At 37.5% G+C, this 14562-nt stretch overlaps 2 protein-coding genes across 11 annotated transcripts in view; one reads left to right on the forward strand and one right to left on the reverse strand.

Annotated features, from left to right (window-relative positions):
• The window catches only part of DKK3 (dickkopf Wnt signaling pathway inhibitor 3), a 33154-nt gene extending 19950 nt beyond the window's left edge, over positions 1-13204 (forward strand). Inside the window, exons 5-8 of the mRNA XM_087878741.1 lie at positions 211-303; positions 2300-2444; positions 8460-8616; positions 11308-13204. Coding sequence (XP_087734867.1) covers positions 211-303; positions 2300-2444; positions 8460-8616; positions 11308-11533 — 621 coding nt within the window. The 3' untranslated portion in view covers positions 11534-13204. The remainder of the gene's footprint in view (positions 1-210; positions 304-2299; positions 2445-8459; positions 8617-11307) is intronic.
• The window catches only part of USP47 (ubiquitin specific peptidase 47), a 58255-nt gene continuing 56695 nt past the window's right edge, over positions 13003-14562 (reverse strand). For all 10 annotated transcript variants that reach the window (XM_087878723.1, XM_034417093.3, XM_034417090.3 and 7 more), the window contains one exon: positions 13003-14461. In XM_087878723.1, the coding sequence (XP_087734849.1) occupies positions 14287-14461 (175 nt within the window). In that variant the 3' untranslated portion in view covers positions 13003-14286. The remainder of the gene's footprint in view (positions 14462-14562) is intronic.

A 14562-nucleotide genomic window follows, 5' to 3' on the forward strand; every position in this document is an offset into this window, starting at 1 on the left:
TAAAATAATAAAATAAAATAAAATATAAAAATAAAAATAAATTCATTTTGGGACATCAGGATTGTTTTCTGACTCTTTATATAATGCAGTATTGTGACATTGCTATCCTAGGTGCTTTGGGAGCAAAAATGGATCTTTGGTTGCCTGCAGTCTTACTGAATAACCACAGTTTTCCTTTTACTGAAGACTTGTTATTCTTCTTCTTCTCAGGAGTGCATTATAGATGAAGACTGTGAAATTGGAAAATACTGTGCATTCTCTGATTTGGAGTACAACTGTCACATTTGCAAACCTCAACACGCAGTGAGCATTTCATCTTTATCCACTTTCTTTTTCTATCTATAAGTTGATAGGTTAGAGTTAAATCGTTAAAAGATAGCTGTTTGTTGCATTATGCCTATACATGATGTCTCATCTGAAGGCTCTAGGACCTGATGATTATGTACACAAACCAGACAGTTTCTAAAGTTGGAAAAGCATGGATAAAATGGCTTCTGAATACTCACACTTTATTACCCATTTCTGTAAAATGTAAAATATGTCAGAAAACCTTCTAGATCAGTGGTTCTCAAATACTTTGGCTGCAGGCCCTCTATATTATTAAAAATGATTGGAGACCCCAAAGGGATTTGGTTTATGTGGATTATGTTTAACAATATTTTTCTATTAAAAATTAAAATCCAGAAGTTTTAAAATGTTTTATTTATTTATTTGAGTTTGTGGTTTTCATGAAATGGTTTCCCCAGCCCACAACTTGAGAACTGCTATTCTAGATCAACCATCAAATTTTGATGCCTTCCAGGTACCGTATTTTTTGTACTATAAGACACTCCGAAGTATAAGACGCACCTAACTTTTGGGGAGGAAATCAAGAAAAAAAAATCTGCCTCTGTTTCCCAGCAATTTGCCTTCTTGCAGCAAACAGCAAACAGCATGGTTAGCTTCAGCACAGCCTGATTTAGCACAAGCAGCTGATTGACGGTTGGATCTGCATCCCGGAATACCTCCTATCAGCTGTTCCAGGCTGCGGGGATTGCCGCCACCCATCGGTGGCATCGCTGGCAATCGCTGCTGTCACTTATCGCCGCCTCTGTGCGTCCCATTTTCGGCCTCCGTGCATCCCTGCCGGCTGGAACGGGCCCAAAATGGGACGTGCAGAGGCTGAAAACAGGATGCATGGAGGCTGAAAATGGGGCATGCGGAGGTGGCGATAGGTGACAGTGGCGATGGCTGGTGACGGCAGCGATGAACGGTGGTGATCTCCACAGCAATGGCTGTGTGGCCAGAAGATTTTTATAGTGGAAATCCATACATCTACAGAAGATCCAGATTGAGAAAGCATGCAGTAGGTTGTATTTAATCAGTCTGTTTTAATGTAATTTAATACATTGGGTTCTTATCGGATAAAATGAAGCTTCTGTAGGACCTACGGAGAAGTATTCTTTATTCTGATTTAAACTGATTGGAGACTCAAGGGTCTATAGGAACTTTAATTACTTTCATATACAAGCCATGGCCTAATCTTTTTTTTCTAACTAGAATCTTCATATTTTGATACAATTGTATCAAATAAAGTAGATTAGGGTTTGAAAAATTCAACAAGTCCTTTTTAAATTTTTGGTTGGCCTAAAATGAGTATTACCTTGGAACATGACTCATGAAAATATCTTGTTAGTCTTATTTAAGAACTGATAGTTCAAATTGCACTGAAATAGTTTGAAAAATATTTTAGAAGATATTTAATGTCAGAGTAGGTAACCTAGGATCTAGAAGGGAAAACTCAATATTTCCTGTCACAAATACAACTCTTCATTCTTGTTTGCTTGAAATTCTTCAAAAATAACTTGCTTTCCATTTTGCACAGCTATCTTACTATATATTCAAACCATTTTAGCAATTAAAATAGCATATTACCTTAATCCATTGGTGTATAATTCTTTGGGTATTATGTCAAATGACGGCTTGAATATTTTGCCTTTGTTTCACTGCACTAACATTGTGTCACTGCAAATTTCATCATATTCTGTTCTAAAACAATAAAATTACAGGCACTTTTAAAATTTCCAGACTTTTTTGAGATTTGACATGTATTGCGCTTACATCTGTTTGCCTATAAATTTTATTTTTGGGGGGGTCAGAAGAAAAAAAAACAGGTTATGTCATACTAGACAGTGAGAGAGACAGAGCTCCATTTTTCCAAATCTCACTGTAGATCTAAGTATTAGATCAGATCAGAATGCTTCCAATAAGTTGTTCCTGTGGACGTTTTCTTATTTTTGTTAATTTTTCATTTTTTAAGCACTGTTCTCGGGACGTGGAGTGTTGCGGACAACAACTCTGTGTATGGGGTGAGTGCATGCAAGCTGTCTCAAAAGGAGAAAATGGAACAATTTGTGAAAATCAACATGACTGCAATCCGGGTTTGTGCTGTGCATTTACAAAAGGTCAGTCCCTTTTATATATTTTAAAAAAAATTGTTCTTCTTGTTTCCTCTGGATAATTAACAGAACAAGTTACAATATCTGTATATATGGGTTTGTATTTCCGTTAAGATATTAAATGGTGTTAATATTTAAATACTTTGTATCGAAGAGAAATGGTCTAATGTAACATTCTTCACAAGTAAGCATCTTGTTTCAAAGGAGCATGTTTTTATATCGTCTAAGATTTCATTTCAGCGAAGAGCAGATTCCTTACAGAGAAACTGAGTGAATAAACAGAGAGAACTAGTGGATTTGCTTGGGGAGTTCAGCGGGGGAATTTAAGGGGGATACCATAACAATCAAGACTTTGTGCTTAACCTGAAAAAAAGACAAGAACAAACAGTATACAGCCAGTAGAAAGATTCTTAAGAAGCGAAGATGAATGGACAGAAATTCCATTTTGAGCTACATTGCTTATAGCATATTTTGCTGCCTGAAAAAAAAAAACACCTCATGGAATATATTTGCATCAAATCATGCTTGTTGCTTTCCTTGAAATAAAAGTCCAAAAATTGGATTGATGAGTGATAATAGTTCACTTGTAAAAATGTGAAGTGGATTTATCAGTTCAAAGAAAAGCTCTATGGCAGAAATATATAATGGACGCCTTCCTCCATTAAAAAGGCAGATAAACAGAGCTGTGCAGGAAATGAAAGTTGCAGGCAGAAGCAAGAGGCAGATGATATATTCTTCACTACTGGAAATCAGGAATGGTTTTCAGACCCTCGTAGATGAAATAGCCTCAGAATGTTCAGAGGAAAAAACAGACAAGAGAAAGAGAGGATCATAAATCTCCAAAGGATAGCTATGTCCTAAAAGAAGATAAGGCAAGAGTTGCGAGAGCTGGTGATTTACTGTTGTAAGAAATTGTATGGCAACTGGAACCATTGTCTTGTGAGATTATTGTCTGCCCAGAGCAAGCATAAAGGAATAGAGAGAATATTTTTCAGATCTTATCAAGTCTGGTGACAGTTATTTTTCCCTGCTGACAAATGTGAAGACAAGTGATACTGCAAAGACCATGTACAACTACATTAGTCTAGAGTTCTTTGGAGAAAATTAGGATATTGACAGCTGTTTACCATCCTTCCAGTCCATTGAAGATGCCCAGAAAGACAAAACCTGGGTAAGCAGATTGTGTCAACAACAGCTAGTCTTTGCTTATTGGTCATAACTGAGCCTGGAATTTTGGTTGAAAGTTGTTGAGGTCCTTAAGTAAGATATCCACATGACCACTTCATTTAACAACTGCTATCCCAGTTCCCTCAGTTGTGGTTGTTAAGCAACCACACGAGTCATTAAGCAGATGGAGTGAAAGAGCTGCCTGCCAAAGGAGAGCTCTTTCTCTCCTGCACAGAAGGGAACCCCTTGTGTTGGCAAACTGAATGGGGCTTGGATCCTTGGGATCCAGGTTTAGTTGGCCGAGAGCTGGAGTTCCCTCCCCACACTCTGTGTGCAGAGAAGGACCCTTTTAATCAGACTATTTGTCAGCAAAAGTGTTGCCTTCCAGATTGATTAGGCGCTGTGCAGAGTGGAGCCTCTCCAAAGAACCAAGCAGCTCTTTCACTCTCAAGAGGTTGGCTGAAAAAGATCTGCCTGAAATCCAAGCAAGAATTCAAACTTGAGTTTTCAGGGTAGATCTTCTTCAGCCAGCCGCCAGGAACCAGTCAGATGGCTACAGATTACAACCTTGCATACCAGATGAAGCTGACGGAAGATTGCAAATGGCAATCACATGATTGCAGGACTCTTGACAACCTATTGTTAAGTATGAAGAGTTGCCAAGCACTCAGATTGCAATTGTGATAAAGGTGTGTGTGTGTGTGTGTGCTGCAACAGTTGTAACTTTGGGCATGGATCATAAGTCCCTTCATTCAGTGCTGGTGATAATTTTTAATGGTCACTGAACGGATGGTCGTTTAGCAGAGTTGTATTGCAGGTTTCAATATCCATCCTTGCTAAGAAGTCTGAATGAATTAATTTGGTAATGTTATAAATCTGTCCAACCAAGGTGAACACATGTTGCAGATATTTCAAAGAGGGAGGGTAGGAGGGAGGGAGGGAGGGAGGGAGGGAGGAAGGAAGGAAGGAAGGAAGGAAGGGATTATAGTCAAATGTAATGAAGCTTGAAAACAGAAAGAGAGTAGATCACAAAGCAAGTCACATAGGCCAGCATAGTGGAGCTGGTGCAGGTAAATGAAAACTCAGAGATTAATAAAATAGAATAGAATAACAGAGTTGGAAGGGACCTTGGAGGTCTTCTAGTCCAACCCCTGTCCAGGCAGGAAACTCTACACCACTTCAGACAAATAGTTATCCAACATCTTCTTAAAAATTTCCAGTGTTGGAGCATTCACAACTTCTGCAGGCAAGTTGTTCCACTGATTAATTGTTCTAACTGTCAGAAAATTTCCCGTTAGTTCTAGGTTGCTTCTCTCCTTGATTAGTTTCCACCCATTGCTTATTGTTCTACCCTCAGGTGCTTTGGAGAATAGTTTGACTCCCTCTTCTTTGTGGCAACCCCTGAGACATTGGAACACTGCTATCATGTCTCCCCTAGAAAAAGATTGTAATAATTAAAAAAAGGCTTTGTGAGAAAAAAATACTCATTAATTCCACTTATCCCTCACATCATTCACATACAGTTGTGACAAGGCGTGAGAGAATTGAACTCTGCATAGCATGGTATTCAGGTTGTGGTCAAAGTTAAATCACTCTGTGGATCTTAGGAAATTTCAAACAATAAACTGGCAGTCATCTGAGCCAATGAAAAGAAAAGGCTTTTATATTTTGAATAGTTATGGCCTTGCCAGCAGCAGTTGAGTATGCCAAGTGGGGAACAGCTGAGGCCACAGTAGACTTGGTTTATACAAGGCTCCAGTTGGGACCAGCTAGAATCACCCTTGCTGAAGGTAAGAGATGTTCGACTAAAGCAGGGGTCAGCAACCCACGGCTCTGGAGCCGCATGTGGCTCTTTCATCCCTCTGCTGCAGCACCCTGTCACTCAAAATACGTGTCACAACTGCCAATGCGTGACACCCACAGGCACATGATTTATTGAGCTTTTCGACCCCAGTAAGCCAACCATGGATAAATCCAAGAAAAGGTTTTAGAAGAAAACAGAACGTTTAATTTAACTACATATGTTAGTTTTGTGGCTGCTCAGGAAATAGTCAGGCATGGGAAGGGTTTTGTGACCTCCAGTGTTTTCTGTGGGAAACGGGTCCAAATGGGTCTTTAAGATTGCCGACTCCTGGACTAAAGTAACTAGTCACAAGTACAATCCAACAGCCTTCCAGTCCTGCTGGGAGCATCCACTGACAAGTTATAAAGAAAGGGATATTGAAGGGAAATAAAGAGCTCCAGAAGTGCCTTGCTGTAGACCCCAAAGATTGGAAGATCTCTAGAATGTGTAGCCTTAATAATAGTAAATAGTAGCCATTTACTGTACATGAGAAGGAATAAGGCTAGAGAGAAGAAAATAGAATAGAACAGAATTTTTTATTGGCCAAGTGTGATTGGACACACAAGGAATTTGTCTTAGTGCATATGCTCTCAGTGTACATAAAAGAAGATATATGTACATCAAGAATCATAACTTAATGATAGTCATAGGTTACAAATAAGCAATCAGGAAAAAATATCCATATAAATCATAAGGATACCAGCAACAAGGTTACAGTCATACAATCATAAGTGGGAGGAGGTGGGTGATGGGAACGATGAGAAGATTTATAGTAGTGCAGACTTAGTAAATAGTTTGACAGTGTTGAGGGAATTATTTGTTTAGCAGAGTGATGGCGTTCGGGGAAAAACTATCCTTGTGTCTAGTTGTTCTGGTGTGCAGTGCTCTATAGTGTCGTTTTGAGGGTAGGAGTTGGAACAGTTTATGTCCAGGATGTGAGGGGTCTGTAAATATTTTCACAGCCCTCTTTTTGACTCGTGCAGTATACGGGTTGGTAGCACTTGTTTTTTCTGCAGTTCTAATTATCCTCTGAAGTCTGTGTCTGCTAAATAAAGTTGTGAAGCTAAATAAATAAATAAATATATAGATACTAGCATGGAGAAAGCCAACTTCTCTAAAAATCAGGTGCTCACTCCGGTGGTGGCAGCTGTGTAGGTACCACCCTTCAGGAAGGAAAAAGAACTCTCTCAATCTAAAAGCTCAGGGGCAAGAACATCATGAAGTAGTAGGCTAGTCATCTCCATAACAAATATCCAGTGGAATTAGGCAAGCTACCTGCATGAGGATATTCTGGTTAAGTTTCTCATCCTTCATGAATAGCAGTAAAGTTTAGCTTCTCCGTAAGAAATGCAGTCTGGGAAAACAGCCAAGAGTGAAAAGGCCCAGATAGAGATGAACAGGTGCAAGTTTGGAATATTTCCCAGAAAGTTCAGAGTGGAAACAGAAAGTTAAAAGCCTTCTTCGTGTCTTTATAACAACAGAGGAGAAAGAAAGTTTAACTTAGAGCTGGTCTGTGTATTGCCTGAATTTTTGTTCCATCCTGAATCTGTGACAGGCTCATATATTATCAGAATAAAAGGAAAAGAATCAATAGATTAGCAGCTCAGCAAGAAAGACAAAATACTAACAAGTAACAAAGGAAGATAGATCTATTTAATTCTTATTTTGGTTCCGTTTTCTTCAAGAAAAACTTTGTGTTCCACAAGGAAGGGCAGGAGGAAAGGAGAAAGATTCAAAGAAATACAGTTAGAAGTCCATTTTCAGAGACCACATGAATTGCATCCTAGGTTGCTGAAGGAACTAATAGACTAAGTGCAAATCCATATATTATCTGTGAGAAGTATTGAAGAACTGATGAAAGGCCAGATAACCAAAATAGAATAGGTATGTCTATCATCATACCAGTGGTGGGTTCCAACCGGTGTTACCATCGGTTCTCTTCGCGCACGCGCTTTGCTTTGGAGCAATATGCTATGAGGAACTGAATGAAATTTAACAGATGTAAGTGTAAAGTTCTTGTCTAAGGAAACTAAAAAATATCGATTATATAGTGTAGGACGGAGGATACCTATAAAAAACATCTTGTAATAGTAGTTAATTCCACATCTTGATATTAGACAGTAGAGTAATGTGGCCGCAAACGTGACAAATCCAATTTTAGGTTGCACCAATAGAAATAGATGATCCCACAGAAAGTAATCTTTGCCTTCTATTCTGCTTCGGTTAGATTCCACTTCAAATACTATGTCCGCTTTTGGGTACCACACTTGAAGCAGAATTCCAAGAATTCAGAGAAGTGCAGTGAATATGATTGGGGATTGGAAATTAAATCTTGCAAAGAAAGATCAAAGGATCAGGATGTGTGTAGCTTGAGAACAAATGATTGAAAGGGAATAACTCTTCAAGTAGATGAAAGGAAAGTTATGGTCTATTTTTACTCATTCCAGAGTGTGGAATACAGAATTCCACATTTTAAGTCACACGGAGGCATTTTCCAGTTTAATGTTAGAAAAACCTCCCCAAGAGTGGGAATTTGATAAAGGAACCCAGACAACGTTAGGTACTATTCCATTGGAATGTTCAAAGAAAAGCTTAAAAGATTCCCACACTGAGCAGGGGTTGGATTTAATGGTTTAAATAGCAGCTTCCAATTCTCTGATTCAGTTAAATTTGTTTGTAACAGGAACATTATTGATGTAATGCTAGTTACAAATTGCATAGCAGTTGTGAAGTTAAGTATGTGTGTATGTATATGTGCCAATGGCGCTTCAGGGCAAGATTTCCTTTGGGCTTCCTTGTCATAAATACTGTATTGTGTCTGTAGCTCAAGTAAACTCAAAACCTTTTTCTGAAATGAATAATAGTTAGATAAAATATCTACCATTAATTTTCAGTTATAATGTGTTATGGTGTAATTTTAAATGTGGTTAAATTAAGTAACATGAATAATATAAATAATTCAACTTTTGCATATAATAAAAATAACCAGGCTCTTCCACTTTTCTCAACAGATCTTTTGTTCCCCATATGCACCCCCTTCCCTGGTGAGAGAGAACCTTGCCGTAATCCTTCAGATGGGCTTCTCAACCTAATTACTTGGGAGCTGGAACCAGATGGAGCTCTTGATCGTTGCCCATGTGCTCATGGGTTGATTTGTCAGAAGCAGAGGTAAAATTTCAGATTAAGAAGAATTAAACTCTCTTCAGAACTTCATTGGAAAATTAAGATCAGGCTAAGTATTTCAGTTTTGAGGAACACACCAGTGCTTATTAATTTAGCATTCTGGATAAGACTGCACAAGTGTGTTGGAAGCTTGCAATCAAGGCAAAGCAGAAATCAGATTAACTTCTTACTATCTGCAAATGTAAATATAAAACATATATTTTATATGGAAATTATTCAAGCTAAATTATTCAAAAGGCAGGGAAATTATTCAAGGTCAAAAGGCAAGGTAAATGTTCATATGAAATACAGTCCCCCAAATCCCGAGAGTTAAATTGCCTGTAGCAGTCTATGAAATATGTGTATTTGAAATGTTTCCTTAAAGGTTTCAGATTATAGCTCCTGACCAAAATCATTGTTTCCAACCACAAGCATTAAGGCTTTCTTAGATTTTGGAAGAATACAATGGACACACACAAATTTGTAACTAGCAGTAATCAAGAGCAATTTTGTGTAGTTTGAGATTGTAAGAGAATGTGACAGACGGAAGACATTCTTTGTCTTGCCACTTTCTAAGGCTGCTGTTTGTATTTCAAGCAAAGTTTCCACTACTGTTGATTTTCAGGAGTAACAATCATAAATATAAAACCAGAAAGCATTGAAACTACACTCTGGTTAAATACTAGGAGTTGTTTCCAATGATGAGAGCTGTAACCAGAGAAATAGGTTACCTCATGGAGATTTTCAGAGGATGGAGAGCCATCTATACAAAATGCTTTAGCTGACTTAGCTGACTTACTTTTATGAGTCAACAAAATGGGGAAAATAAAAGGAAAATACTTTGTCTATTTACATAGCCCTGAACCTGCCTAGATTGTTATGTAACAGAGGTGCACATATTTGTCACATTTGTACAGATTGTACGGTCCAATAGTAAAGGATGGTTAAAATGATTTAAGGGCTGCCACAATACAGGGATTTATTTTTTGTGCCAGCCTGAACTAATCCTTCAGTTTTCTTGGTAAGGCTTTTCAGAATTGGTTTATCACTACCACCTTCTTCTTAGAATTGAGAGTGACTGACTGGCCCAAGGTCACCAAGCTGGCTCCATGTCCAATGTGAGGCTAGAACTCACTCAGGGATGAAATGCTACCGGTTTGCTCCGGTTCGGGCAAACTGGTAGTGATAAAAACTACCGGTTCAGGTGAACTAGTAGTAAAAAAAAGGCTACCGGTTCCTCTGAACTGGTATTTCCGATGATCAGCTGTGCAGCGGGGTTTAACTTTGCTAGAAAGCAGGAACTCCTTAAAGATGTACTGCATGATTTAGGGTGATAGATAGGCCTGGATTCATTGCATGATATGGCAGGCTGAAAGTAGCCCAGCAGGGAATTATTATTATTACTGGGTTACAAATCAGACTAAGCTTCACAGCCCTAAGTTTTTAAACTGAGTCAAAGGTAGTGATTGTCAAGAGATATAATTTTAGTCTACTGGTATAAAATTTCTGAATATGCTATCAATCCCAGATGGAAGGTCACTATTGTCACTTGCATCACTGTCCACAAAGGTCATGAAGATTACATTGTATTGCTTGGAAGGATTAGTATGTGACTACCATGGCATTTTTAAATTAGTAGTAACAACTCCACTTAAAGGCCATAGCCATTGATTGCAAAGAGGAATCCTTCTCTTAACATGATTAATTCACTGTATTAATAGCATTGTTTTCTATATTGCTCATTATGTTGTAAATTTTATAAAGTTAAATTTCAGGAGTTATCTTCGCATCTAACGTAGCGTGAATAAATTATTTACTGGTGTAGAATGATTTCAAAACTTGCCTATGATTTAATCCCTGAGTCCATTTATTTGCTCGAGTACAAAACTTCCAAGAAACCAACATAATAGCCTGCATTACCTCATCCTGATGGCAACAGGTATCATGGAAATGCAGTTGAATCTCTGTTGATCCTAAGAACTATGTAATGTGTGGGAACATGTAAAACAAGAATGTTTCAAGAAAAGAGGTGTTACAGAGAGACTGGAGAATCCCCCCTCCCTCCTTCCTGTGAAAAAAATGAGGCATTGTCTGTTAATCCTGTGAGGTAAACAGATCAATTTCTGAGTTGATGCACTGAGATTTAATAAGGACCATAATGGATGCAATTTCCATTTGGATAGCTCTTGTCATGCAACTCAGATTTTCAGTATGAATTATTGTTTGCAGATATGGGTTGTCAAAGTAGGGATCGAGTGGGTCTTGTAAGACTAAAAGCTGCTCAGTACAAAAAACAAAACTAAACAAAAAACCAAAAACCAACCTGAAATCCCCCAATTCATCCTTTAGAGAGAATCATATGGACAGAATATTGTTAGGCACCACTTAGTTAACATGAACTAAAGCAGAGCTTTTATTAAGCGGCTGGAAAGAATTCCAAAAGCCAGGCTCTCTGTGGTGCTTTCCTTTTTGTGCTTTAAATCACAACACAACCAGTCCAATTGTTAATTTATGTTCAGGTTTCATTGCCATGTACTCACGATTAAATGTACATGTCTATCTAAATTGTAAAAAGAACATTTAAAGGACATAAAGGCAGTTTAAATGTCAGAATGTTTAAATGTAATTTGTAATCATATACATATTTGTCTAACTAATTCCAATATGATGCTGAAACCTGGAATTTGTTTTTTCCAGTTATAGCAGCGACTCTCTCTGTGAATTATCACTGAACAAGACCCAAAGTGAGGACAAAAAACAACTACTAGCGGATGAATTATCACTTCTGGACTTTGTAACCCAAGATATACCTGGTGAATATGAAGAAAGACTGATCAAAGAAGTGCAGAAAGAACTGGAAGATGGAATGGCTGATTCAGGGAAATTAGCTATGGCTAGTGACTTTTTTGGAGAGGAAATATAAGTCCAGTAAGTTAATTGATCACACGTGCACTATTATTGCTGTTTCAAGAGTTATCATATACACATGGTATATCTGCACCTTCTCTCTGCTGCATAGAAGTGCAGTTAAGTCCACTTAGATTCATGAAAATAGATTCCTTTTCTAAAGCTCAAGCTAAATATAATGGGTAGAGATCTCTGCTTTTTAAGTACTGTTTTGAGATGGGTAAGAATTAGGGTTGAATTAATTTAAGCCGGGTGGTTTGAATTATGTATTTCTTGTATATTTTGCTCCTTTAAAAGAAATTCCAGCTATTTCTTCCTTTTTAAAGCTCAGCAACACTGAAGGATGGTATGTACTTTGTGACCAGAACCTATGGAAATTGGTATCTAGTATATGCATAGCATAACAGGAGAATCTGTTTTAATTAGTTATATTGATTACACTGGGTAGAAGTGGTAGTCTATGATCTGCACATCTTGGTTTGGAATGAACATTTCCTGAATGACAATATGGCTGAAATTGGGTGGGTTGTACTGCAATAATACAAGTACTGCAATAAAGCTGAAACACTCATGGCAACACATGTAAAACATACGTGTGTATCTATAAAGAGCACTTACAACTTATATACCGCTTCACAGCCCTCTAAGTGGTTTAGTCAGCATATTGCTCCCAACAATATGGGTCCTCATTTTACCGATCATGGAAGGATGGAAGTCTCAACCTTGAGTCGGTGAGGATTGAACCCCTGGCAATACATATACACACACACATAAAAAGCTGATCATTTGGATGTTTTAGGATGTATACCTTTTCCACAGTACAGCTCCAATCAGCCTTAGCTTAGCTTCTTCAAATCCTCAAAATTTAAGTGCAGTTCCATGAACAGGAAAATGCAATTAGGTTGGGGTTTTTTTAGTATCTGAATACTGGAAGAATAGAGCTTTTCTTGATTTTCTTTTAAATAACCATCTTGCTATGCCATAGAAATCTTATTTCCAACCATTATATTTTTAGCAGCATTGTCTAATCTTTAAAAATATATTGGGGTCCTGGTCAAAATTTTGTCTGAGTGACAGTTTCAAACAATGTAGGAATGAATGTGCATACTGGCCTTGTCTACCACATCTGCCTATATTCTCCAATCTTTGGTTGTTATCTCAAAGGCCTCACTAGGAACTGTATTCATGTTTTCTTTGAATATGTATGTACCTCAGTTCCAGATCCCTCATGAATTAGAAAAGAAATTAAACACAAACTATTCAGATCTTGTGCAGCACTGGCATCTGTGCAGAATAAAGCTTCACATATTCAAATACCTGTGATATCCTTCCACAATTAGCTGCAAGTATTCATGGCAATTTAAGATCTACTAGCAAAGAAACATTTGGAAGTCAATTCAAAAGGCTTTTCTTCCTACGTAAGAATTTCTTGCAAAACAATCCTGTATTTTGACTATTACAATAAATTTCAAAGTGTCATTAAAGTAACAATAGAATGAACAAATGTTTTATTTGCATGTTCATGGTTGTAAACAGCATCTGGCATGGAAAAATTTACCAAAACCTTTGACTGATATAAATTAGATAGCATTTTCAAAAAGAGAAAAGAAAAAGAAACCCCTCTATGATATTGTCTGTAATTGCTCTTATGTAGCAAATTAAATCTCATATATGCTTTGCATTGAAATCATATGTTCTGCATCAATCTGTACCACATTTTGAACTACTGCAAACTATACTGGGAGGTGTTAAATGAAGGCCATTCATTTAAAAAAAGCTACATATAAAAACTATGAATCAACTCTCAAGAAAAAGTGTGATTTGCAATGATGCTAGAAAAAGCAAACTCGAAAGAATCCCAGTCCAAAAATGTACAAAAATAAGTAGCTAATCAAACAAAAAGCCCTGAAACTCATTAACAAGGAAACATTACAAATCTAAGTACCCAACGTTGCCCCCCCCAAAACAAAAGGGATACAAATTTAAATAGCCAGCTATACTCTTAAATGTACACAGTGAATATTGATATGTGGAAAGAAATACCATAGTAAGCAATTGAAATGTATTTCTGGTAACTCAGGAGAGCAAAATAGTATTTACACACTGAACAGAATAGTGACTGCCATTATTCATAACCTAACTAAAAATCAGTTACAACACTTCTGCAAAATAAACACCACCTGCTGGCAATGGTAACTTTTACTAAAAATACTTTTTCTCCAGGTGTCTTCGCTTCATGGAAGATGAGTCCAATGAGTTAAACCTGTAAGCTTTAAGGGATGAGTTTTGCCAATTTCATCACATTTCTAGTCCATTTCCACATCTTTGCTTTTATAAAAACCACTGTCACATTTACTTCAGAAATCTTCTGTGAGGTAATGTGTGTATCAGTGAAAAAACAAAACAAAAATCATTCATGGCCTTTGCACAGCTTTTATTAAGCTATGAATATCCTGTCTGTGGCTAGTTGACTAGCTACTGCTATGTGCACATTTATCTCCAATTTTTGCCGATTACCCTCCCCGCTTTTCTGGGTTTTTATTTGCACATCCCTTTTCTCTTTACAGTACATTTGACTATAGTGCACAACGTGATTCCAAGTCAAACGGGGATTTGACTGGGCACTGAACTGGACTGGGCTGTCCTTTACCAATCAGTGCTGATGCCTCTTCTTTATACCTAATGTCCTGCCATAATGGCACTACACAGTAGTTGTGTACCTTTTTCACACTTAAGAAAAATTTCCCAGAGAAAATGCTGAAATAAATATCAGTCTTGAGTCAAATCTTTATTTGGCGCTCCATCAAGATATATTTTTAGTGCTTTTTCTTTACGAGGGGAGTAGGTCACACGATGTCCAGTTTTCTGAAGTCTACTGCTTTCTTTTTTCATGAGTTCATTTCTCTGTTCTTCAGTTAGTTCCACCATTTCTTCGGTTTTATCCCTTACATAAAAAAAAAAGGATTTAAATTCTACAACAAACATACATTTACACATTTTTAACAAGGCAATACACATTTGATGTCCCTAACACACAAAACACCT

This window comes from Pantherophis guttatus, chromosome 1 (genome assembly GCF_059756535.1).
Source record: "Pantherophis guttatus breed Tessera chromosome 1, ASM5975653v1, whole genome shotgun sequence".
Classification (NCBI taxonomy): domain Eukaryota; kingdom Metazoa; phylum Chordata; class Lepidosauria; order Squamata; family Colubridae; genus Pantherophis; species Pantherophis guttatus.